The sequence below is a fragment of the Apteryx rowi genome, unplaced genomic scaffold (genome assembly GCF_003343035.1).
Source record: "Apteryx rowi isolate R43461 unplaced genomic scaffold, aptRow1 scaffold_277, whole genome shotgun sequence".
Classification (NCBI taxonomy): domain Eukaryota; kingdom Metazoa; phylum Chordata; class Aves; order Apterygiformes; family Apterygidae; genus Apteryx; species Apteryx rowi.
In genome coordinates, this window is record NW_020449163.1 from 415,245 (window position 1) to 442,197 (window position 26,953).

Genomic DNA, 26,953 nt, shown 5'->3' on the forward strand with positions numbered 1-26,953 from the left:
TAAGTGGATATTCATGCTAGAATTCATCTGCTCTTGGTACAGTTCTTGTCATTTTATAAAAAAGACACTTCTGACTGACAACCAATTTTCTGAATATAATTTCTGATATAATTTGAATAATTACATAATTTCTGTCCACGTAAAGAAACAGACATATGTGCAGTTTGTATTCTAATTCACCACCACCAGAGACTGAAAAGTTAACTTCTCAGAAAATGAAAGTAATATGACATACAGTAAGAGGAAATATTGAGAAATAAAGACCTGTAGTCCTCTGTAAATTTTCAGACTATTATTTCAGTACAGCACTCTTCTCTTCTAGCTTGATAGCTTTCATATTCTTTGCAACCTTGTAACTTTCTGTTTTGTGGTTTGTTTTTCTTTATTTTTGTAAAATCCAGCATGTTCAGTAGGAAGATAAAAGGCTGCAAGAAGTAGACTGCATTCTGGAAGAAGAGGGATAACAATATTTCTAGCAGATTGTTAGTAATGAAGAGTTTTTAAAATAGTGTTCAGGGTATGCAATTGCTGTTCTAGCGGATGCATTATGCTAGTAAATGTATGAGAATATGGTACTATATGAAAATGAATTACAGAAAACTATTAAATCTTACTTATGTCTTGAAGAGGAAATATATTACCATAAATCCTACTTTATACCAATAAATTGTGTTGCCTACACAGAATTACTTAAGAAAAAAAAATCAGTGCTGTGTTAATCCTTCAGTGTACATGTGTTCATTCACATTGTGAGAGAGTCAGATCACATGAGAAGAAAAGGAAAATGTATGAAAAGAAGTAGAATTGTCTAGCTACATATCTTGAATTTTTGGGAAAAAAAGTAATTTGGAAACTTTGATATTCTTTGTCAAGCCCATATCACTGATGACTTTTAAGGCCTAGTCTGAGCCCTCTTTTTTCTCTCTTAGATGTTGTCACCTGTTCTTTGCTAGTTTTGCCTTTTTTGCCAACAGGCTGTCTTTAATTTCCCTGTCATCTCCTTGAGAACTCATTTCCATATGGCAATATACACAGATGATTCCCTTCCATGGGAATGTATTTCCTTTACTGTTACTTTCCTGAGCAGACAGTAGTATAAAAGAAGATCTCAACCTCTTGATTCCAAACATGTTAGAATCTCTCCATGCCTAGGTTCTCTCCATCATCTAAGTTTTTTTCATAGTCAGATGAAATTGGACTAAACCTTTAGGCAGTACAGGCATACCTTGGAGATATTGCAGGTTTGGTTCCAGACCACCGCAATAAAGTGAATATTGCAATAAAGCGAGTCACATGAATTTTTTGGTTTCCAAGTGCATATAAAAGTTATGTTTACACTATACTGTAGTCTATTAAGTGTGCAATAGCATAATGTCTAAAAAAAAAAGTACATATCTTAATTAAAAAATACTTTATTGCTAAAAAATGCTAGCCATCATCAGACCCTTCAGCAAGTCGTAATCTTTTTGTTGATGGAGGGTCTTGCCTCGATGTTGATGGCTGCTGACTGATCAGGGTGGTGGTTGCTGGAGGTTGGAGTGGCTGTGGTGATTTCTTACAATAAGACAGCAATGAAGTTTGCCGCATCGACTGACTCTTCCTTTCACRAAGGATTTCTCTATAGCATGAGATGTGGTTTGATAGCATTTTAGCCACAATAGAACTTCTTTCAAAATTGGAGTCAGTCCTCTCAAACCCTGCTGCTGCTTTATCTACTAAGTTCATGTAATATTCTAAATCCTTTGTTGTCATTTCGGCAATGTTCACAGCATCTTCACCAGGAGTAGATTCCATCTCGAGAAACCACTTTCTTTACTCATCCCTAAGAAGCAACTCCTCATCCGTTAAAGTTTGATCATGAGACTGCAGCAATTTGGCCACATCTTCAGGCTCCACTTCTAATTCTAGTTCTCTTGTTATTTCCACCACATCTGCAGTTACTTCCTCCACTGAAGTCTTGAAGCCCTCAAAGTCATCCGTGAGAGTTGGAATCAACTTCTTCTAAACTCTTGCTAATGTTGATATTTTGACCTCCTCCCATGAATCACGGATGTTCATAATGGCATCTAGAATGGTGAATCCTTTCCAGAAGGTTTTCAATTTACTTTGCCCAGACCCATCAGAGGAATCACTATCTATGGCAGCTCTAGCCTTATGAAATGTATTTCTTAAATAATAAGACTTGAAAGTCAAAATTATTCCTGGCACTTTTATGTTCTGGAGATGGCTTCTTTCCTTAAACCTCATGAACCAACCTCTGCTAACTTCCAACTTGTCTTCTGCAGCTTCCTTACCTCTCTCAGCCTTCACAGAATTGAAGAGAGTTTGGGCCATGCTCTGGATGAGGCTTTGGCTTGAGGGAATGTTGTGGCTGATTTGATCTTCTCTCCAGACCACTAAAACTTTCTGCATATCAGCATTAAGGCTGTTTTGCTTTCTTACCATTTGTGTGTTCACTGGAGTAGCACTTTGAATTTCCTTCAAGAACTTTTCCTTTGCCTTCACAACTTGGCTACCTATTTGGCACAAGAGGCCGAGCTTTCGGCCTGTCTTGGCTTTCAACATGCCTTCCTCACTAAGCTGAATCATTTCTGGCTTTTGATTTCAAGTGAGAGACGTGCCACTCTCCTTTCGCTCGAACCCTTAGAGGCCATTGTAGGGTTATTAATTGCCCTAATTTCAATATTGCTGTGTCTCAGGGAATAGGGAGGCCTGAGGAGAGGGCGCAGTTTGTGGCACCCCAAAACAATTCCAATAGTAACGTCAAAGATCACTGGTTACAGATCACCATAACAGATATAATAATAATGAAGAAGTTTGAAATATTGTGAGAATTACCAAAATGTGGCACAGAGGCATGAAGTGAACACATGCTGTTGGAAAAATGGTGCCAGTAGACTTGCTCAACGTAGGGTTGCCACAAACCTTCAGTTTGCAAAAAAACACAATATCTGTGAAGTACAATAAAGTGAAGAGCAATAAAACAAGGTATGCCTGTATACCTTGGTTCTCTTACCATTGCTGAATATAATAAAATAATGATGGCAAAATCATAATTCTTTCAAGATACTGTCATCCCTTAATGGTGTAGTGGTGGAAGGGAATGATGGATCTGTATTCAGACAGCCTTTTGATTTAAGGGTGGGTGTATGCAGTTGAAGGGCCATTCCCCAAGTATTACAAACCCTATGATTTTGCTTCTGTAAAAGGTATGACTGCTGTGATTCTGTTTGGCCGCAGATCATGGTGAAATTCCTTTCCAGCCAGAAAACGACGATTCCTTCAGCTAGCATTCACCCTTCTTCTTTGGTCTGGTAACCCTCCTCCCCAGATTCAAGAAGGGCAATTCTTAAAGAAATTTGGAAAGATCAGCTGTTTTGCTGTTGAAAATAGCAACCTCACACAATTAGAACCAGACTTTCCAAGTATCTCTGCTTCCATTTAGGTATCAGTAAATAATAATAAAAAACAATTGTGAAAGTGGTGGAAGAAACTGGTGACTTGCCACCTTGTTTATAAATTAAGTTTCTTACATTAAGCCCGTGATTCCTAACAGTGCCATTGGTTTCAATATGTGTTGATTACCGTGTGGGTATAGTGAGAATTGGGCATTTGCGTTCTTATTTGGCCTTCTGGCTCTTTGGATCTACAGCGAAACATATGGATCATTACTGATACAAAAGCTTGCATGTCAGCTTCCCCTGCATCATTCCTTTTCTGTTTGATTAGATAACTGTGTGTTTTCGTAAAATAATAGGAGAGTGAAAAGTATTTATCAAATAGTTCGCTTGAGATGCCTGTTTTTATGATTGTCCAGTCCAGAATTTAGTGATCATATCCAGTCTTTGCAGAACTGCAATGAATGTGTACACATAGTGCATTGCATTAGATTCTCAGAGTTCTGCAAGCCACTGCATCTGTCTACCTATGGATCAAGAAATGAGATCTTTAAATATCACTCAGTTTTTCTGCAGGTCATTTTTGATAATTTAAGGAAAAATGGATTAACACTAGTTTTGTCTTCATGTGAGGCCTGGAGATGGAAATGATAAACTGTTCCCAGTCAAAAGATCTGAGAAATAATGCTCATGAAACATTTCAGCTTTCAAATGTTTTTGTACTGATGTTTTTATTATAAATTATGGTATGAACAAAACATGAAAGTGTGTTGTGCAAAAACTTTCTTAATTCAATTTATGACTCTTTGAATAGCTGAATAGCAGGAAAAGTTAAGGTCCTTCCCACTCTTCATTCATGCTATTTCAGTGTTTCCTACAATGAATTAAAAAAGCTCCATGCATCCAGAGATCCAAACTGATTTTGCCCAAATGATGTGTACTTCAGACTTTTCACATTATTAAATGAGATTATGACCGCTCTAACTTGAAACACTTGAGGGAAAAAATCTTTTTTTTGTATCCTTGATTTTTTAATATAGATATAGTATGTATTTATATATATATATACACACACACACTATACATACTATATATATTTACACACATACATATACGTGTGTGTGAGAATGTTCTCACAAGTTGTATTGGTAAAGATAACGTTGCTTATAGTATGTTACGTGTTTGTATTTCAGGCAGTTCCTTTCTATGGATTTTCACCCTACCCTCATTTATAAATCTCAAGGTGCTTCCCACCTGAGCCTATTTATTAGTATGGTCAAATTTAATAGGATATCCATATATGTTAAAATGGCTAGCATTTTTATATAGGGTCTCTCTCATTCACTTCTTCGGGAAAATCATGATTTTGTAGGTATATGCTTCCATCTGGCAATACGAGAGGAGGCATAATGTAAGGAATGTTCCTTGCATTTGAAACAGAAGGCAATGAGTTTTTTGGCTATATCTTAGTTTCTGTTGTGATTTTTTTTTTCCTGGTTTCTGACTGCCTTTTGAGAGATCTCTCTGGTGTACAAAGAAAGTCTTGCTTGTCATTAAAAATTCCACTTTGGCTGAAGAGATGTGCAGGTGAGCATAGGTATCATTCAGCAGCATTAGGTGTAGTACCTGTTGCATTCAATGATGATAAGTATGGAGACTTTGAATTTAATTCCTGTTGAAAAAGATAAACCTTATTGTAGTCTGTGTTGCTGAAAAGATGCTGTTAAGCATTCTGTACTAGTTGGTGCTTCCAAAGACCTAATGATGCTTCCAGAGAGATGGGTATGACATGGCTACAGTCCATGTGGAAGCTGATGAATGTTACACGTACCTCACAGGAGAGGCCTTAGTGTGAGACTGACTCACAGAGATATGTGGGATTGGTAGGAGATACTATTTTCAGAAGCTAATGTGTGAGCTTCTGTTTCTGTGTAGTATCTTAAATGAAGCTTTTTGCCAAGTATTTTTCCCTTAACATTTGTAGTATTTTTATTTTCATATCCTTTCTTCAGGGGAGTAGGAACAGGTGTGCTGCAGTGTCTTGGTATCTCTTTTGTGTGCAAGTACGTGTCTACTTAAGTTATGTGTGATAGGGAAAGGAAGGGCAAATAAATGATATAGAATGTATAAAGGAAAGTGATGAAACTTACTGATTGAAACTAATTCCTATGGAGCTGATTCTGTAGTCTTGGAGTGGTCCAGAGGGAAAACATAGAGGAAAATTGCTGTTATTGTGAAAAGTTCCCTCATGTCAGAGGAAAAAGATTGCTAAGAACAGTCTTATCTTAAAATTTGCAGATTTCCTGAGACTTAACCCATGTATATCCAGGGCTGAGAAGCAAGAGACTGGGAAACTCTTTAGCTCTTATTTATGGGAAATAGGTACAGGAAAGCTCAAGGGTGGTCTTACTGCATTTACAGTAGTGAGTAGCATTTCTGAGGAGGCATGCTGGAGCATTTGTTTCACCAGGAATATTGGAAACAATGAAGGCTCTGTGCCCAAGTCCAATGCATTTTGAATTCCTTCTGCAACGATAAGTAATGGAGATTGCATTCCTCAGGACAGTCTCTCTTAGTTAAATGGAAATGGTTAAAAAAAAAAAAAGAGAGAGAGAGAAGTGTGTTGGTACTGCAATCTGGAAGTGTAGCATTTGCGGCATTGCCAAGAGTACTCCCTAAAAAAGGGATATAAGTGACCACATTGGGACTGTAGCAGCTGATGACTGAGTATCATTCAGCATCAGTGCATGCTTTTTTTTTTTGATTGCTACAAAAATATTTGGCGGAATTTTTCAGGAAATGTGGTTTCGAAAAATATATTTTAAATGGGTTGAGCACCAGGTTATATATTCCTTGTCTCTCTGAACCTTTAATGTTTTGCTGACTAACCCAGCAGAAGGGAAAGTTATTGCAGTAGTTACATAGCAAGTGAAAGATGGATGGAGATAGTTAAAAAATGTTTCTCTTGATATAGGCAACATACAGTAAGCATTACATAGGCAGATACATCAGACTCTGCATTTCAAATACTTTCTTTAATATATATGCTAGCTTGCCAATGCTTGCTTACAACTTACGATAAGAAATTTGACAGAGAAATATATTGTGCCTTTAATAAAAAAAAAAAAAGAAAAAGTTAAATATACAGAATAAGATCTGCTGTCTTTATGACATAAATGCTAGCCATATGCAAAGCAAAATCTTATTCCATATTTATAAAGTACTTGGGTTGCTTTGGGAACCATAACTCTTCAGTATCCCGATTTTTAGGGGTCCCACCCCTTTTATATTGTACAGCTGATATGGAAGGTAACACGTTTTGGTGTTCACATTTCGGTGCATGACAAAACATGTTTAAAGCCGGCCTAAAACTAATAATGCATGAATTATAAACGTCACAATAATTGTAAGTTACCAGTCCTCTTAATTAGTTACTGAAAGTAGTATAGCTAGAGGGAGAGGGGAAAGAATAGTTTTCAGTATGGACTTGCCAAATATGATTAAACTTTGCAGTTAAAACAACCCATCTGAGCAGTTAAGCTCACCCTACCTCAGTTTGTAGGGACCTCTACGTACTGGCCAGGTTAGCAGTGAATCAGTGTCTTGCTGTAGGCAGAGCCTGTGAAGGGACTCACTGCGTGGATGGTTTTGTCTTTCAAGAACTGTGCCTTACCTCAAAAAGCAGACCATACTGGATGACAGTAAAAAATATTTGTCAGCTCTTTCTTGGGATGGGCAAAAGTATATATTGGTCTGCTTAAATTGGAAAATCCTAGTAAACATAGGCTGGTTAATACTTGTTTTTGGAAATCTTGAAGTGCTTTACAAACACAGGTGAGTATTAATCATCCTGTGGGATTTGACTGAGAACACTAGTCCCCCTCAGGAATCGGTCTGAAAAAGGAGCTTAGATGCCAGCTAAGCGTTTGCTCTAGTGTCTGAAGCCTCAAAACTAAATTTGGTGAGTTTACGAACTTAGCTTCCACTTATTTCTGTGAGAATTACAAAGCTTAAATACATTCACAGACCTGGGACCAAATCGAGGTCTAATAGTTTGTGAAATTAAGAAAAATGGCAGAAAAATCAGAACGATTATGCTAAAGGTTAGTCCAGATCAGAATTTATTCTCACACTGTTAGCCAGGACTTTCCCCGTTAGAGTGCATGTGCTTACAGTTTCTGAATGAGTTGTTAACCCAGTTGCCCCTTCTGTTGCGATCCTTGGGTGGAAGCTACTTCGCCTAGCGGAGGGCTGCCCTGCTCTCGCCACGACCTCTGCATCACCGTCAGGCCTTTCTCAGCCCAGTTGCCCTGTCTTTGCCGCTTGCTTCCCTGAGCGGGCCACGGGGGCGCGAGTTAGATGCACAGAAGTAACGTAAGCGATGGATTCCTGAGCCGTTGGGGGGTTCTGCAGCAAGTGGCTCTACGTGTACAGTTTGAAAATTCTAGCACCTTGATTTCCATAGCTACGCCTGCAGCTCCTGTGATGTGTAGTGATGTGAATTCATCTGTCCCTAAGGCAAAATGTCAGGGCCTGGGCATTGCAGAGCCCCCCGTGGCACACTGCCGTAGAAAGACAAAAAGGGTCACGTTACAGCAGGGCTTTTTAGCTTTGACTTCTGCGTTCTTACACTTTTCCCTATAGCCAAATAGGAGACAGGAGGTGGGGGGACACCCTAAGGGCTGGGGAGTGAGGACTTGGAGCAGGCAGGGGTGCAGGGGCTCTCTCCGTGCTGGGCAGCCCCTGCGGGGAGCTGCAGGTGAACCGCAAGTGGCGGAGCAAAACAGACTTACCTGTTTTCCCACTGATTTCTCAGGGACTTAAGAGCCCTGGAATTATTTCTCCTCTACCACTGCATTCAGTGTGTTATTGACATGGGTTATTTAAAGGATTAGCTGTTAATTTCTTCCCTTTTGTTATAATCATTTAAATATTGGGTGGGAGGGTGCGAATCTTTAGAAAGTGTTTGACATGAGTGATTCTTCTGTCCCTTTAAAGGTATATAAAGAGTCATTTAAAATTTTAAACTTGCTCTTTTTTGAATAGGCTGCAAATCCTCTGTCCTCTTTTTAAGCAGTCAAAGACTGTACAGTAGAATGTGTGTTATTTCCCTAATAAAATTTTTCCTTTTGTATAAATATCTTCTTTAAATGGAGGAAGTTTTTTAAAGGTAGCATTTTTTGCATATCTCATGATAAGTTGATCTGTTTATGTAGTGGGCTATTTATTAAGAAAGTGATTTTTATTACATATTGATTGTAAAATTGTTAGACAAATGTAAAGCACTGTAATCTACATTCCTACACTATCAAAAAGTAAAGATGTTTAAACACATTTTCACACATTTGAAATTTTTTTTACATATATAAATGGGATATGTTGCAAACAAATGGAAGTGGATGCAATTTAACTGCTTTTTTTTTTTTTTTTTTTTACAGAGCATTAATATCAATAGAAACATTTCTGTTTAAAGATGCTGTTTCTGTTATGCTACATCAATGAAGCTGGATTTATTATTATCAGGATGTTGTACTTCTGGTAAGGGTGTGTGTGTTCACCTATACAAATGCATGTATTTTTCTCAAATCTGATTTGATAATCTAATTCCCATTGTTAAGTGCAGATGAAAAAGAATTTTGCACTGGTAGGGGTTCTAAAGCCTTGACATTGTTTTAATCTGATAACAAATGGCTTTAAGTTCATGTTCTTTCAGTTGTTGGCAACAAATCTAAACCTGTGTTTTTCGGATTTATGAGGATAAGTCCTGCTTTGGCAATCTTGTAGATCCTCAAGAGAATAGTTAAACAGTGATTAATCATTGTTTCTTCACTGAGTGTGCAGAAAAGAATGGAAAAGCTGCATTTCACACTTCTGAAGCAATTAATCCCCATGATCTTAGCCAGGTTTGTCCTGTAGATAAGTCGGCATACAAAACTGTACCTAATTTATCAATGTATGCATGCCATAAAGTATAAAACACACAATTTATTTCATATCATTTATAGTCAAATGTAAAAAAAGAGTGACTTTGCCATATCCAAGAGTGTTTCTTACATTACCTTCATATAAACTAAGTACCAGAGATTACAATGGGATTCCTGTTTATTGTGCACATCTGGTGCAGTCACTATGCATTTTCTCATTCACTTGCTGGCATTTTTAGTGATTGTGGCATAAATCACCTTGCTAATCAGAAACATAAGTGACGGGAAGTCATCTCCTTTTTTTGAACAATGGGAAAAAACATATGGCTTCTTAGACAGGACTTGGCTGTTATACTATTTATGTGGCATTATATTCTGTATTTAGAATTTCTTATTAATTGCAATGGTTTGATTGAAGGCATAGAATGCCCTGTGTCTTTGGTCAGAGTTTTTGTTTTATGATCTATTTGTGATGCATTCCACACTTAGTATCTATTGTATTTGCAGATAGCAAAAGTAGAGCTAAAAATGCAGCTTGTATTTTGAAATGTAATAAAATGTTTTCAGACAGTTTTTAATCAATATGAAATAGGTACTGTATGTTCTAAGTGACACCATATAATAGAAAGTTTGTATAAATTATGTGGCATAGTAAACAGGAGAAAGGAAATGATTGTCCTTATAGGGAGCATGTATTCTCTAAACTTCTGTTCCTGCAAAGTATCTGTCACTGGATTTACCACAGAATACATAAAAACCGAATGTTTGCAGGACTGCATGGAATTATGTTGGGAGGAGAGAGTGGTATTTTTTGTGTAGAAAGTTTATTGATAATTGTGGTTCCAAATCAAAATTCCCTGTGGGATAAAACATATAATAAGATGCCAAAATTATATTAACATGTGGGGAAGATAATTACACCCAAAAGCAATTCATGTACAATATCAGTTTTGTGCATCTAGTTCTTTTTTCTTACATGAATATTTTGCACTTCATTTTGTGTCACTTAGCTTGTGATCCATGACAGTGATTACTCCTTAGCCAAATAGTTTATTATAATTAATAATTCCTATGAGGAATTCTTTTAGTAACCTTTTTGAAAGAACATATTTATTTACAACCAATTGCTCACACTTTTATTTACTAGTATATTATTTCTATTAGGTAACTAATTAAATATGCAACATAATTCAGTAGTGTCATTGTACTGTAACCAAGTTTCTCTATCAGATTTGGAACTGGAGATTATTACATAGGATTGGAATATACTAACTTCTGAATTGTCAGGTGTCTGTCTTTCTATATCTAAAAAAAGACCCTTATTCTATCACAGAAAATTCTTAAATAATTTCAACAAATGCTGAATTAAGTAACTCATATACGTAAGACTTGCATACCCAGCTCTTGAAGTAGCAGGAGGAACCCAGGATGTGGAAGGTGGCCATCTCAAGTGAGCAGATATTACTAATAACACCTCTCTGACAATACAAATTGTGTCTCAATGATACTAAAGAAAATGGATAATAGGAGACTGCAGAGTAACGTTTGTGACATGAAGAACTTGTTAAGCTCTATACTGGAAGTCTCCATCTCCTTGGCCAAGATGCATGTTTAAATGTACTCCTTAAAGACCCTACTTTTGACAGCTCTGTCAGAAAATACGGTTTTGCCCCATTATTTGGCCTATATTGGGAATTGTGCAAAATGTTTAGAAGGTAACCTGCATCGAACTGACCTGATCTCCTTAGGATTACTTCTACAAAAATAAAAGGACTTCTAAAATAAAAGGGCAGCACAGCAACTTTTTTTCTTATTTTCTTAATGCAAGTTCTACTGCTGCTTCTTTTGTCGTTCTGCAGAGTGGAACTGTCATTTCATTACAAAATTTACTATTGAGAGTATTAGTTTACAAGGCCAGATTTTTCAGAATGACTCTAACATAAGTCATTATCTCTAATAAGTGCCCTTAAAAGTCCCAAAGGGGCGAGGTGGGAGGGAGACCTGGCAGCTCTGTCTAATGTCACTTTGAATCAGATTTCCTAAAATATTGATTTCTTTATTGCCAGTTTTCACACACCAAATTAACAACTGAAAACACACGCACATAAACGTGCTGACTAGCTTAGTTTTCCTGTAACCTTTTCACATCTATTGCTGGTATGACCGGAGTTGCAAAGTTAGTAAATGGTACTAACTAGGTTTAAAAAATATTCACAGCTTTTCTGTTCTGACACCCCACTGGATGGTCATTAACCTCTTCTCATGGATGATGCGGCGTGCTAACCCCTACTCTCTGTTGAAAGCAAAAATTAAGGTAGAGCGGTGGTATTTCTAATAAGATGTGGGTCTTTGCTCTGCAGCATTATCTCATGAGAAATTACTGCCCTAACTTAGTGAGTGTTGATCTTTCTACTTGCAGACCCTACAAAAATGTTTTGGTGGATGGTGAACCCTTGTGTAGTGAATTTAATTGACATCAGGCTTGATTTGCCCAGGGTGGTCCCATGTTAGCATTTTAGTTTGAAGTACGTTTTTCAAGCGGATTGTCCTCACTGTGCTTGTGTTAATACTGCAGAGTAGTGTCAGAGTTTGCAAAACTAATTTCTCTTGGAAAACTAAACTAAATTAAAAGTCGGATACCAGTGGTGTTATCAATGAACTTTAAATTTACAGGGAACTTCAGTTTACAATAGCTGCTAGTGGGCTTTTAGTCCTGGACATGACCTAGTGCTAATCCAAATTAAAACCCCTTAAAACATATATTTCATGAATGTTGGTCCTCAGCACGTTTCATTCTGCAGATCTGCTCCTCTTGAGCCATATCACTTGCTGATATAGCAACATCTTTTGCGGCTCTCTTAGAAATAGCTGATTTAACTCTAATGTCTGCACAGAGCAGACTGATAATCAGGCTTGAATGAGCAATACATTTATCAATGCATACTTTTAAATGAAACAAATGGAAAATAAATATAATCTTGTCATTTAAATGTAGTTGTTCGTATGCTGCCTGGTTAGATGTAAGCTAGTGACATAAAGCTTAGTTGTCATCTTTATATACCAAGTGACTTATAAAATGCTCTGTTCTGAAACATGCTTTTCAAGCAGCTAGGCGTCAGGCAGATGTCCTCCCTGGGCAGCGGCAGGAGAGCAGGTGAGGGTGATCTCACTGTCCGACGGGGAAACTCGGAGGTCGGCATAAAGGAATAACTGAGGGCTGAGAGGGAAAGGAGGAAAAGGGATGCTCACAGACTTGTGAGATTAAAAGGGATAAAGCTCTCATAGGATAAATATAACTGCCAATATTTTCATAGGTAGAACTCCTGTATACCTCCTATATATAGGGAAATCTGTGTCATTCCCCTTCATGAGTTATGGGCAGACTGTTATTTTTCAAGTGCCTGAAACAGTGTTAACAAGTAAAACTAGATTTGCTCCCCACCTTCCAAAGGCGTGTGTTATTTTATGCTCTTCTTGTGCCTGGCAATTTGTAAATTTTCTGTTGTAAAGAATTAGATGAGATGTAAGCTATGGAATTACAGTTCAAAACTTTTTTCAAATTGATAGATGTAGAATTCCCTTCTTTGCTCTAAAACTGAGCTTGCTTTTGCCCAACACAATGTCAAAAAATATTGTGTGCACCAAATGAGACATATTCTAAAATTCCAGTTAATGAGTTGTAAACTCATCAGCAAAAATAATTTAGGAAGTTCACTTCATTTGATAAATAGTGACAAGCAACTCAGGAGAGGGTTAAAAACTGTATTTAGATAAATTCGCTCTCCTTCTAATGAGGAGGGTGGATAAAAATCATTTACTTCATTTTAATATAGTTATTTAAAACTTAAATTTTGAGTTTACAACCATCTGTCTCAAGGGCTAAGCTCACTATAAACTATTATAATCATTTAAATAAATAGAGGAAAAAACAATCCGTTCAATATGTTGAATCAATATGTCATGCTTTGAATAGCTATATAATTTTCCTCACATTAGGATCCATGACACATGTACAGTACAATATGGTCTATAAATAGACCTGGAAAGAATAACAGTGTATCTTGGACTATAGAAAGACTGCTCATGCTCTCCAGAAGTTAGTGCTTGGGTTTGCCTAGCAGGAATCTTTTGCTGTAATCAGAACATGATTCAAACTCTAACAGATTACAATTAAAAGAAGAAGATGAATTGTAATAACTAGGAGGTAGCTGAGCATATCTTTGTAACTTCTTCTGTCCTCCACAAGAAGAATCTTCATTCGGTGTCTGGCTTGTGTTCCCTGCTCTGACTAGGAAGAAACACTATTTTTTTCCTTCTCTCACCAGTGCTGTTCAGTGTTTCTGCTTTGAAACCACTAAATTGTGCAGTATTCCTGTTCAGTTAATCTTGGTCAAATGAACTAAGCATATCCTGCTAGATGAATTCCTGTTTATTTTAAGCACATAACACAACAGTATAAAAAATGTGTTATTTAGGGTGCGTATTCTAATCACCTGGAAAATACAAATTGGAACATCTACAGTGGGCCTGCTCAAAATCAGTGCCTCAGGAGTACTGATGAGAAAATGATGGATGGGCATGAGTGAAATTAATATAAATTTGGGTCCAAAAATTATTTATGGTACCCAAGTTCTAAGCCAGCTTTGTGCAGGAAGGAAGATTTTCATTGTTTCTAATTGCTAAGGAATTATTTAATCAGTTTTTAGTAGCTTCACAGACTATATTATGAAAGTATGGGTAAGGACATGGCTATTGTAAAAACAGTAAGTGGTTTATACTATTTATGAGGTTCAGTACATTTAAAATATAAGTTTGCTTACATATTTCAAGCATGGTCTAAAGCTCTGTATGAAGAACAATATCTGTGAACAATCTGTGTAAATGAAAATACCAGCTCAATCATTGTAAACTGCCCTTGTAGTTTTATCATGCAGAAAGGGTAAAATTATACCTATATTGTAGTAAGGAGAGAAGAGAATAGCAGTGAGAGAGCAAGAGGAGCATGGTAGATACCATTGCGTATTCTGGGCCTAGGTCTGGGACGTCAGTCCGTTAATGGTATAAGTTGAGGAGCTGCCATGTTCTGAGTTATGGGACTATAAATGCCTTGAGGGTTTGTAGTGACATCACAAACTATCAGAGGTTTGTTTTGGATGATGAAGTTATGACCCAGAAATTCATCTGTCATCTATGTTTATACTGCAAAAAAAGAWTATTAATGTGAGATGGATGGATGAAATTTCTTTGTCTTCTGTTGCTCACTGAATAAATAGCATACCATCTAAAAGGATACTTAAAAAGAAAAATGCATTAAATCTTTTAACATTGTGTTCTGCTTTTCTTTAGTTCAATCTAAATTAAAGCGAATCAAATGCAATTCTGTTGTGTGGAAGGGGAATGTTGCGTTTAGAAGAGGGTATTGAAGATCAAGAAACCTGGATTCTTATTTCACCTGTGTCACTAACTTGGGCCCTGTGAGCCTGCAAGGTCAAACTCGGGACTGAAGCCATACTGAAAGCCTCAGGTGCCCTCCCTTGAAGTTCTGTGTGAACACAGAACAGCACAGTGCTCCATGCATGTGGAGTATTTTACACTGTTGGAGCCTTGACATATGGTTGTGGATGTCAGCTAACATCTTTGTGCCTCACTTTCTATAGCCATAACATGAGGGAAATGCTCTGCAGGGTGGTTTGACTCAGCAGTATTTGGAAAGCATTTTGGTTTGCATAAAGTGCAGAGTGTTTTTTTCTATACCTTAATATATTAAGTATATCAAGTCTGTTATTCAGTGATGAGCGCTGTTAAACACCTAACATACAAATGCTGGTCAGAATGCAAATATTTCAGATTTCTTAACATTAATATATTCTTCCAGATTCCTCACATATCTATTGTGCTGCATTGATTTTAGACAAATTTTAGCCCCCTGCATACTTAGAACCTTTCTTAACGAATATAACACTGTTTTCCATCTTACTCGCATATCTGTCTTTTTCTTAATGATATTGGTCTTTAAGAAAAACTGAATTGTCTTTCAAAGTTGGATGAAATACCCAAATTTCCAGCGTTTTGTTTAGCTACATGTCTCAGTGGCAGATTGCCTGTTTTTACTCTTAAATTCAAAATTGTATAAGTAGAATGCAAAGATAGCTTTCCAGTCATTCTTTAGTTTTTTCAGCTTGATTAGCAAAAATATCTATTTGTTTACCTAGATCTGTTCAGACTTATGCATGCTTAGAACCATAGAAGGCTGAAGTCTCTATGTAATTTATTTTCAGCGTGTAGTGTAAACTGCTGTGCTGTATATACATTTTATATTTATGTCAGAAAAGAGTTGCAGAGGGGTGCTTTAAAACCACCTTTTTGGCTCTAAATAGCTATTGTGTACATATGGTAAGGTACTGCTGCTTAACAATTAGTAACTGCTTTGATGAAACTAAATTACATGTTTAAGTTCCCATCAGGAAGTCGCTTCACATATCTGTATTAATGTATTCAAGGCTTGAGAAGGAAAGTTAATTTTCCAGCTTAAATATTTAATTCAAGCTTAAAATTTAGTCTGTAATTAGAGCTCCCAAATGGCAGGAACATGGAGTATTTGTCCATTTTAATTAGATTGTTGTTTACCTATTAATTATATATCATATCTTGTCATATAGTTTTGATGGTAACAGATGGTGCTAGGAGTTAGTAAGGGTTTGAACAAAATAAGATTTCACATGATTTATTAAGTTGCACTTTATTAGTGAGTGGTCTGCTTTCGTCAGGTTATTCTGTGGAATAAGAAGTTTGAAACATTTCACTAATTTTGGTGATTACTCTTTATGTGCTCTGTAGAAATACTGAACTTAAGCAAAAACTCCGAAAGGTGCATGCTCTTTGTTTAGAGGAAGATGCAGTGCATCTTGTGCTTCTCCAGAGCTGCATCCTGTTAGATTACCCATGCGACAGTGAGATTAAATCTTTCTCTTTCTTTTTTCTTATTGCTCTAAATAAGACTTTTTAAAAGCAGTATATCTTCTGTCTGTAAAGTATACTCTCTAGCAGTTTTAGAAGTGAAAGACCTAACTTGTTTGTAAAAATGTTAGCTTCTGCACAAAATCTGTCGTTCTTTTTCTAATAAGGTTTGATGGGTTGAAAAGCAGCACATCTGTTTGTTGAATGATGCTTTCAAAATACGTATGTGTACACACACACACACACACACACACACGTCATACAATACCTAACCTGTGAGTTTGGGGGGTTCTAATTTGCCTATTCATTTTCAAGACCTGTGACAGAAGGAAAAAAAAAAAGGAAAAAGGAAAAATAGAGTGAAAATAAGGGAAACCTCTTCTGAGTTTTGAAAGATTTGGTTATAAATAAAAAGAAAAAAACTAAAAGCTTTTGAGAAGAAAAATCTGATCATTAGTACTTGCGGGGTTTCAGAGAAAGTCCAGGAAGTGAAAGTAGATATTCAATGTAAGGAAAACAAGGGAGAAAGTGAAGAAGTGAACTAGTAAACAAAATTGTAAAAGACAGGCCAAAACCCCCCAAGCCCACAACTCTTAAAATGGTTGAAGATTCGGTAGATGTATGCGTGAGTTGTTGCATGAACAATGTTAGTAAATGGACAGCAGCTTTCTCTGTGTGGATTCTGAGTAGTTAAACGAATCAGTAGTAGAATTTAGCTGTCTGTTATTTGTCAGTGATTTAGTAGTGATTTGAGAGTATTTGAGCCTTTAACTCCACTTACCACAGATAATTTGAAACATTCTCCTTTTGGTCACTGGAGGGAAGAGAGAGCAGACAAATTTCTTAACTCCAGGTCAGTTCAGCAGCTCTCTGTTAAAGAGCTAAATAAATAAATCAGTTTTTGTGGCAGGCCAGTCTTTCTGTTTTCACGGGGCCTGGATGTTTTAATTCCTTTGGGGTATAATATTCCTGAATAAATGAAAATGTTCTTTTTTTTTTTAAAGCTGATTTTGTACTTCTCTCTTCCTTCTTCCTTGCTTTTCTTGCTGTGCCAGGTTAAAAAAAAAAAAAAAGATGCATGATCATCATAACTGTACCTGCATGTTTTGACATTGACCATGGCTTCCGAAGAAGTAGTAAGAGTCAGAGTTTTACTGGTGAGAAGTAAACAGATGGCCACAGTACATACACTGATTTCAAGGCTTGCTGCAGTGGGCGACTTGACGAGCAGGAGCGCTACAAAACTGCCTCCTTGTTCTGGCGCTCGCTTTGTGCGCGCACCAGCGGCTTGATGCTGACACCGGCTCCTTTCTTGCTACCTAACTTGGGTCACATATTCCTCATCGGGTGGAGTGCGACCCCTCTCTTGTTTCATAATTGTCCCTATCAGCATGCTTGCTACCTTAAAAAGTATTGATAAATGTGGCGGCGTTCAAAGCAACTGGAGGTGGGGTGAGTAGGGGGAGGTGTTTGGGAGCGTGTATGCATCTTGGATGTGTTCCCAAGCCCAGGATCGTTTTTATCACCACCTACATCTGAAAAGAACCACTATGCTGAAATTGTGCAGTTTGATTAGCTAGGAAAAGCTAAGTGGCTTGGCCTATTGCCTCTTGGATGTGTGAAAAGATTACCTTCTGAAAATGTGACCTTTTATCCTCTTTTGCTCAGATACTGGATTTTTTTTCCTTGTGATTTGTAGAACTGTGTTAATAAAATAGAAAGCTACATTGAATTGTTAGTGACTGAAATATAAGTGATTGCAAAAACATTATCATAAGACAGTACCAGTAAAAATATTCCACTTGCTGAGCTTGCACCATCAAAATTTATTTATACATTTTATGTAAAAATACAGGGTTAATTTTTTTATTCCTTTGACCCTGTATATCAAATGTGATAAAATATGCTATCCTGCAGCTAAAAGCAGATGGAAAAATAAATTGAAGAGCAGCATTTAACTGCAGTCTTCTTCTAGTTCGTATAAAAATATTACAAAAATAAAACAGAGACATAACTGGGTCATTGAAATGTTCTTTAAGAAGGGCTGCTTACGCAACAAAATTACCCCATTTTTAAATACGATGGTTCATAACATTATTTAAAAAAAAAGAAGGATTTTGGAATAGAGTAACATGAATTTTGTTTTTAAATTAGTTTAGACTCTTTGGAGTCAATCTTTCATTGAGAATTTTTGTTTGTTTTTTGTAACTTAATAAAACGACTGTGTTTGCATTAAGGCTTTCTTATGGCCGTTAGAGCTTTGAATCATCACTTCTAATTTACTGCAGTGCCTACCAGAGCTTTTGCTTTACTTTTCACCTTTTTTTGCAACATCAGTGCCATATATAGCCTCCAGAAGAATACTGTTTTCATGTTTGGCTTGACAGATAGATTTTGAAAGATAAAGTGCAAAATCCACAGTTCCAGTAAAATATGTTGATATGCTTTCTTTGATAGTAAATGTAGCCAATAGTGACATATTGTAATTTCTCACTTCTTGATCATTTGGTCAGCTCTGTCTCAGGTATCTGACTTAAGAGCACTGAATCTCCCCCATGAAGACCACTGCCTCTATCTGTCATTGTCAAAGCAACTTCAGCTCCTAATTTTAGTCTTTAAAGTTTCATCTGACTTAGAAGTCTAAAGCAGCCTAAATGAGGCAGTGTGAATAACCCCTGGAGTGGAAATGTGAGCACCAGATAATATAGTAGTAGCACCAGAGTGAGGCTCATTGCTTATACAAATGGGGGTTGAGATAAGAGAAGTGGGATTCTTACAGAAAGGACTGCAAGAAAGAAAGCAAGGTTTGTAGGGGATGAGTAATAAAATGGCATTCATCAAACAAGCAGCCTTTTTCAGTGCATGTATTACAACAGACTTAGTTGGTTTATAGCACAGTATGGGAGAAATGGCTCAACTTAAACAAATCACGTTAGAGATATTAATGCTATTACTTTTGATTTTGTAAAAGGCATTGCTTCCTTGTTCATCACTAATGTTGCTATCCCCACCATTGCGTGATAATGATTGGGCAAACAGTTCACGATAGGCGTTAAAAAACCAAAATGAAGAAATAATCTGCTGTCAGAGGACAGTGTTTCTGGTGCAGAGCAGACTAATTGCAGTTGGAAAGAAGGAAAATCTTCTTCATTGAATATGATCGTACCTGATCATAATTTTCTAAAGGAAAATGAGATGCATGTGATAAACCCTTAATATATGCTGTCACATTGTCTACAAAAATGATCCATATATTGAAAGAGTAAGTATTGCATGAGAAAACAAGCATGTAAGAAAGAATTCTTTTCATTTCCAATTCTCTTTTTCAGATTTAGCTTCTTCTGCTAATGCTAAGGTCTGTGTCTATTTAAATGATTAGTAAGATTAGTCAGGAGCTCTTCTGAAACTGCCTACAGGATTCTTGCATCCATGAAAGTCCATTTTTCTGTGTTTTTTTTTTTCTCATTGAGTTTAGTTGTTTGGATCACTGTAAATCCAACTCCATTGCTCAGAAAGTAATGAATATAACTTAATTTTGAATTCATCAGAGATGCACAGAAAGATGGGGAAAGTTGCAAGTAAAAAGGCATGTGTGTGTGTGTCAGTGATTAACAATCATTTATGAATAGGGCTCAAGTTTAAAAAGTCTAATAAATAAGAAATGATTAGCAGCAAATGCCTTCCTCTTGACCTGAAAGTGTGACAGGAGCCTTTATTCTCCAATTTTTCTTTATATTGTTTCATGCCGCAGTGATCTTGAACTGTAGCAGAGGATGTAGCTTTTTTTAGAGTAGTGGATGGAACATACAATCGCCAGCCCTCAGAGGAAAAAATCTGTTCTTCCCATTAGAGCTTCAATTGCAAGGCCTGTTTATGAGAATAGAAACTTTGAAAACTTACTGATTTTGATGGTCAATAGTAGATTTAAATATATAGATGTATGTATATGTATATATATGTATGAATGTATCCCAAGGTTAATTTTAAAGCAGAACAGCTCTGATGATGAGAGGGGAGAAGGAGGCAAATTGTTTCTGACAGCAGAGGCGACTTATGCCAGCTTAGTCGACATGAAACTACAGCATGAAGAACTGTGATACATGGTGGTCCTCCTTAAAAGAGAAACATTATTGTTTTAACTTAGTAATGTCTGTTTTGATGGCTACACACTTTATTTTAAGATGCTCGGCACATGTTTCTCTTTATGCAAATTTGAGGTCCATCTTTAAGGGGGCTGAATTCTTCAAGTTCTTACAAGGATATGCACAAATCATTGTGGTAAAGTTACTGCTTGGATATAAGCAGGGGTAAACAGTAATCTAAATTTACCAATACTTAATTTTTGTTTGGTATCCTAGTTTCTGATGAATAACATACATCAGTATAACAGAGATTGTTCTGGCTATCATTTTTATGGGTAAACTTTGCAGAAGAGGTAAAGTCTTAATGGAGCACTGCTTCTTCATCCTTGCTGTATTCCTCCATGTCAAATTGAGACACATTGACAGGTCAGCAAAGGAAACTTGTACTGCACGCTGTTTTGTCTGTCCTTCCTGGTGGACAGGGGATTTCAAGTTTATTACAATCCTGATACTCTTTTGAAAGACTAAAAGGGCATAGAAGAAAGGGCAACAACTTGTCCGTTCCCTCCTTCCCCTATATATTCGGCAAATTTGAAGCTAAAGCATCTTACACCACTGTACTCTGACATTGCAAGTGTATAAAATTACTGTGTGATCTTACAGACCATATGTGCTGTAAAGGATAGCCATACTGGCATGAGTTAAGCCTATAAAAGAATCCTTTCTCTGAATTTACTGATTTAGGTGAGACCCTGTTCATTATTTTACTTGTACAGCTATTTTTTGGGTTTATACCCCTTTTTCATCACTGTTCAGTATTTAAACTCCTTCAAATGTGCAAAGATTAAATGTTTAATAAAAATTGCTTGTTGTTTTCAACATCTGTGTTCAGAGAACAATGGCCCACTGGAGTGCAGAAAGCTTGTAAAGTTTTCAAATGTATTGAGAATGACAGAAAGTTCAGTGAAGAGTTTTCTTTCCTCATTACAGAACTACTTCTGTGGCTGTGATTACACTAAGAGCATCTTTAATTGCTTTAAAATCTGAATGCATGATAAGAATGGATTAATTTGATTTTTCTGTTACTACAAGTAGCAGATGGTTTATGTCTTAGGAATGCTCATGTTGTAAAATGAGATCCCCAGCTCATTCGTGATTGGTCACTGTTAATGAAGCATGCTGTGCTGATTATTGATTTAGAAAATGAGGATGACATGAGTATTGTGTGTGTTGCTGTAATAAATTAAAGAGGAGTATTTTAATAGCCAGCAGACATACACCTTAAATAACATGAAATATTTGATTTTCTATTCAGGTGGTCTCTGCCCTGTCAAACTAATTTTATTGTTTATTAAAAAGATGTACTTTTATAGTTTTAGCTAACAAGCAGATGGTCGTCTTTACTTATTTCTGTTTTGTATTGCTGTATGACCGATCAGATGCATGATAGGAACCCAAATTAGCTTGTTGTCTGCAAAGCAATGGTGTAGCCATGGGAGGAAGTCTTTTGTAGGTATTGCTCGTGTGCATGTGTGTACGTGTGCATACATGTGTGTGTGTAGGCATGTCTCATATTCTGTAGTGGTTAGTGTAGGGAGAATGGATAAATGTGTTGAAATGCATTGAAAGTTATTTCAGTTTCATTTTTTCTGTTTCACCTTCAAAACTTTTCAGAGAGAGAAAGGGGGATAGTATTTTAAAACCTTTCATTTATCCAGAATCACATAAACCTCACAATAACTTAGTGTTTATTTAATCTTGTTACAGATACCATAAGCAAGATTTTGTATGGTAAAAAGGAGAGTAGCATTTTGTGCTCACTTGTTTCTCTGATATGGAAACTGAATGTCTTATAAGCAACTGTGGATTGTTGTATTGATCAAGGGTCAGTGCTGCATATGTGACCCCTATAGCAAATCATGAGTCTTTACAGTACACTGTATGGATTGCTTTCTAGTCCTTATTGAAGAGCTACTGTAGCACTGTCAGCCTGCTAGTAAAAAGATGAAGAGAGTAATACTGATGTAGTGCAATATGTGCTGCATATGTATATACATCTTTGTTTAGGAAGGACACACTAATATAATTTCTTTCCCCTTCATTAAACTCTTGGAAATAACCATATAGAATATGCTTATAGCTGATGAAAAACATCACCTTGATCTATCCTTCCTGACCCCCAGCTCCTGCTCCAGTGCACCACAGAAATTCCACAGGGGAGTGCTGGTAACTGGTACGACCAACAAATTCACCCTCAGTGCCAAAACTCTGAACACTTCTATTACCTGTGGAAAAACAAACAGCTAAGTAAGATTGACTGCAGACAGTGGTCAGCAATGACTGCTAGTTTCAGCAATTTTCAAACCAAAAGTACAGTGTTGGAAACCATCAACCTAAACTGTCCAATGGGAATGTGTTTTGACTTGGAGATCTGAAGAAATACTGGAGGAAAGATACTATTTATTCAGAACTAATATATCCCAAATCATTCTGGGTAGTATTTAGAAGAGGCTGGAGACCTGTGTGCACTGTGAGAACTAGTACTCATGATGCAGAATGCCAGTAAACAAGGGGTTACATAGACAGTGAAAAAGTTGTCATCGCTGCTCTTAGTTTCAAGAGTGTTTTATAGATCTTAGTAAGGAACAGTGTAGCTATACCCATGTTATGACAGAAACTGTTCACACTTGCATGTCCATAATTCTCAAGTTAACTAGCGAAGTAGACACTGTAAATTTGATGGTACTTTTTGTCAGCCAAATGCTATTATTTCATGATAACCCCCTCAACTGCAGGATTTATGGAGAGGTAGTCACTTCTGGTGTTGTAAAGCAATTAATTAAAAAGAAACCTGGATTTTTTTTCAAAGAGTTTGTATGACATTATTTATTTTGGAAGTGATTAGCTAACTGTGATAGCCTATGTCTTAGCTTTGAATTTTTTCTTTTAACTACCCTTAAGTGTTTCTTGACTGAGTTTATTGAATATGGTCAAGCTCACAATGCTTAATACAGGTGTCTGAAATCCTTTGAAAACTTCTTTAAGGAGCTTTCAGCTAGATAGCCAGGAAGATCCTGGCTCTGTAATTGTGACAATTTACCTTTATATACCCTGACTCACCTGAAGTCATCACAGGTGAGTTGCAAAAGGTAATGCATTATGCCATGCTAATGTGATAATATTTTGGGTCCCTAAGAGCTCCTTGTTCCTCCTGAGCTGCTTTGGTGAAACATCTGCCCTTTCCCTACAAAACTGCTAGCCTTTTCACCTGCGGCTCTAAGCAGGCTGCATTCTGGTCCTGGAATTTATTGCATTTGTGTAACTGCATCTTGCTTAAATGCCTTTCTACTGAATGATATGCACTTCATTTTGGAAAACATCCTCCTTTGAGGACAGACATGAAATAGGTGGTATGTTTTCATCACCATTGGCAGCTTCTGGGAGTGAATTCCTATACTCCTGCAAAAGTATGATTCTGCTTAATGCTTTTTTCCCTTGTGCCTTGACTCCAGCATGGTCCACTCTTGCATTTCTGGTTAAGCTGTGGGCTAAAATAGTACTTTTTGCTGCAAGGTTTACACAATAGCAATATTAAAAAATAGAATTATCAATATAATTGGTAGTTAATTGGACTTATCTATATAATTTTCAATTTCTGCACTTTACGAAATTATAATGGCTCAAGCTGGTGTAAAAGTTTCTGATACTCATTTTATGATCATCAGTAATAAATTTTGAATTTGGTTTGTCTTCACCTGGCCGTGGAGAAAGAGACCCATAGGATGCTTGTTTAGTTTCTTCTGTTCTACAGAGGGGATTAGGTGGTGCACGTATGTGAGCTCTATGGCTCTCTGCCACAGTCCAAAAATGTGATTGCTCTTTTCATGCAAACTTGCTTTAAATTAGCAAGGTCAGGAACATTATTGGTGCGACAGTATGGGCTTTCACTATCAAATGCTGGTTGTTGTGGGTGAATTTTATGAGTGCTGTGCTGCTGTGGCTAGATGGAATCTTTTTCAGAGATGGTAGCAATGGCAGCTCCAAAAAGGTGCTTAGGTACTTATCTCTTTGCACTGGTATTCACATCAATGGGAGTTTAGAAGCTTAAGATTTAAGTACTTACAACTTGGAACTATCCCAAGATCCTTGACATCAAAAAAGCAATGGCCTCGTTTCATGCAGATGTCCTAGCACTCAAAGGGTGCATAAATTACTGTACCACTTATCAATTTCTCTTTAATGTATTCCTTTCTTATATCTGGGACAGTGTTAATAAAGGAAAAGGATTAAAGAGCATAAAAATAACTCATATGTAAGTTTCTTTGAGTTGAAATTATATCAGTCAGCCTGTCAGCACTAACATATGGGAAACATAGTTTCGCTACCATGCATAGCAGGGGCTAAAAGTGCTGTTCAGACCATGTGCTCAACTCCTACAGAAGAGGGACTTTATATCACTTTTGCAGCCCACTCATAAACTTAAGGGGTGACATCTATGGATTCTGACTATATGGAAACCCAAATATTGATCCTGTGATAGAAAATGAAAAATGGAGGGGGCAGAAAAGGGATAAAGAAGATCTAGATCAGCAAGGAATTCAGTAAAAGATTAAATACTCAATTTCTTAAAAGCTTATTGAAGTGCTGTTGATATATTGAAATAGTAGTTCTAGATAACAGGAAATTTTCACAAATGTTGCTTCCCATATCTTGGACTAAATTGCGATAATGTATAACATCTCCTTGTATCAATTGCAGTAAACTAGTAAAGATCCCTACTGTTTTTGTTTTGTTTTGCTTCCAAAAGCCCCCTGCTGCTGTTGATTACACCTAGATCTGCTACTGATTGGAACTGTTAAAAGTCTAAGATAGTGTGGATGGTTTCTGAATCATTTAATTGTAGAACTAATAAGATGTTTTCGCTGGGACCTAATAGAACAGATAATATTAATAAGTGTGTATGCTGTCCATGAAATTCTGATTGCTTTTTCGTAATGTTTTTAGATATGAAACTGGTGCTCATAAGCTTGATGGGCATGTGAGGCACAAGTTTCTTTTTTGAATAATACTACTGGATATGATTTTAAGAAATAGGTGGGAGGGTGAGCTGTCCCAGAGCATCATACAGTAGAGATTTTGCTTTCTGTGAATTTTTACATTTTCAGTTGTATGTAAATGTTCTGTAGGCACGCTGAATTGAGTAGATAATTAGATGAACAAGATATCTCCAGTAGAATGTTAATGCTGTTTTTTAGCATCTGTGTAATACCTAATGCATTTGGTGCATGTGAACCTTGAAAAATCGCAGTTACTTAATGCAGAAACACTTTCCATGGCCTAGAGCTATGTTGGCTTTTCATGAAAGACCTTACTCTCCTTCCTGTGAGTGTCCACTTCAGGGTAACTGAACTCTGCCAAAGTTGAAATGTAATATATGAAATATGTAAATGAAAGTTCTGAAGTAAAGAAAAATAAAAATTGATCATCACTTATGAAAGTTAAAATCTGATTTGGTGACTTTCCTACAATCTGTTTCATGATTTTTAATTTATAATGTAAGTAATTTCAACAATTAAGGTAAAATTATGCCAAATTTATACTCAGGGTGGGAGGAAGAGGAGGGGAGAGAGACTAATGATGCCTTGTAAATGCCTTGTAAATTTGCAGCAAAACTGATGATCAGATTCAGAGCATCCAGGAAATGATGCTACAGAGCAGCTCTAAAATAGCTATTATTCATCTAGGAGAATGTTACACACGATGGAGAAGTCCACCCATTATGGCATGTAATTAATTCACTATTTCTTCCCACAGCTTTTCCAGATTTGTTCTCCCTCTTATATAGGCATAATCACCTCACATGGTTTAGATAAAGTAGCAGTAGGGGCCCTTTGAGGGACCAGCCRAACCTTCAGTTTCCAAATTGTTCTGCTCTTGTAAATCCAGCCAGATAGCCTTTTCTTTCCCCAGTCACTATCATATGCCATGTATTTCTTCTCAGACAAATCTCTTTCAATGTTACCTACATTTTAAAGTATCATTTGCTTTTTACCTTTTTGTTACTTTGCCTCTAATAATGAAAACAAATTCTGTTTTCATACACATTGCTTACTGGCAGTTTATAAGCCATTTTACTTTCCAGTTTCCTCTGTGTTAGCTGAATGCAGTAAGGTTTGGATTCAAGGGAATTAAGTTATTGATCATAATAAGTTGTTTCTGCTAATTACTTTTTTCATTTGTGAAAGCCTTTATGTTATGTTCTGAGAAATATAATCTTTGCAACCTGTTTTCTTGTCTGTCCCTTGTCCCTTCTTCCCAAAATTCTTGGACTTATAGCAAAAGGAGTACATCCTTTGTCCTGTAAAGGTGATATTTTACCTATACAGTAATGTATACATTACATTCTCCTCCCTGCACTTCACCACACTTCTGACTAGTTAAAGGCTGGAATGAAGCAAAGGTTTGAAAAGTCGTACCTTGTTGTTCCAAGAACATAGTGAAGTGCTAGAGAAAAACAGTATCATGTAAAATGAAGAGGTGTATTTTTTAAGTTTATACATATGTGATGCATGCCACGGATTAAAAATTAATA

General features: G+C 36.7%; 1 protein-coding gene across 2 annotated transcripts in view; it reads left to right on the forward strand.

The window, feature by feature from the left end:
* Window positions 1-26,953, forward strand: part of TBC1D5 (TBC1 domain family member 5) — a 309,786-nt gene that overhangs the window by 52,964 nt on the left and 229,869 nt on the right. The window contains exon 2 of one of the 2 annotated variants that reach the window (XM_026068627.1): window positions 8,837-8,936. The exons of the other annotated variant lie outside the window; for it this stretch is intronic. Coding sequence (XP_025924412.1) covers window positions 8,897-8,936 — 40 coding nt within the window. The 5' untranslated portion in view covers window positions 8,837-8,896. The remainder of the gene's footprint in view (window positions 1-8,836; window positions 8,937-26,953) is intronic. 2 annotated transcript variants of the gene reach the window in all.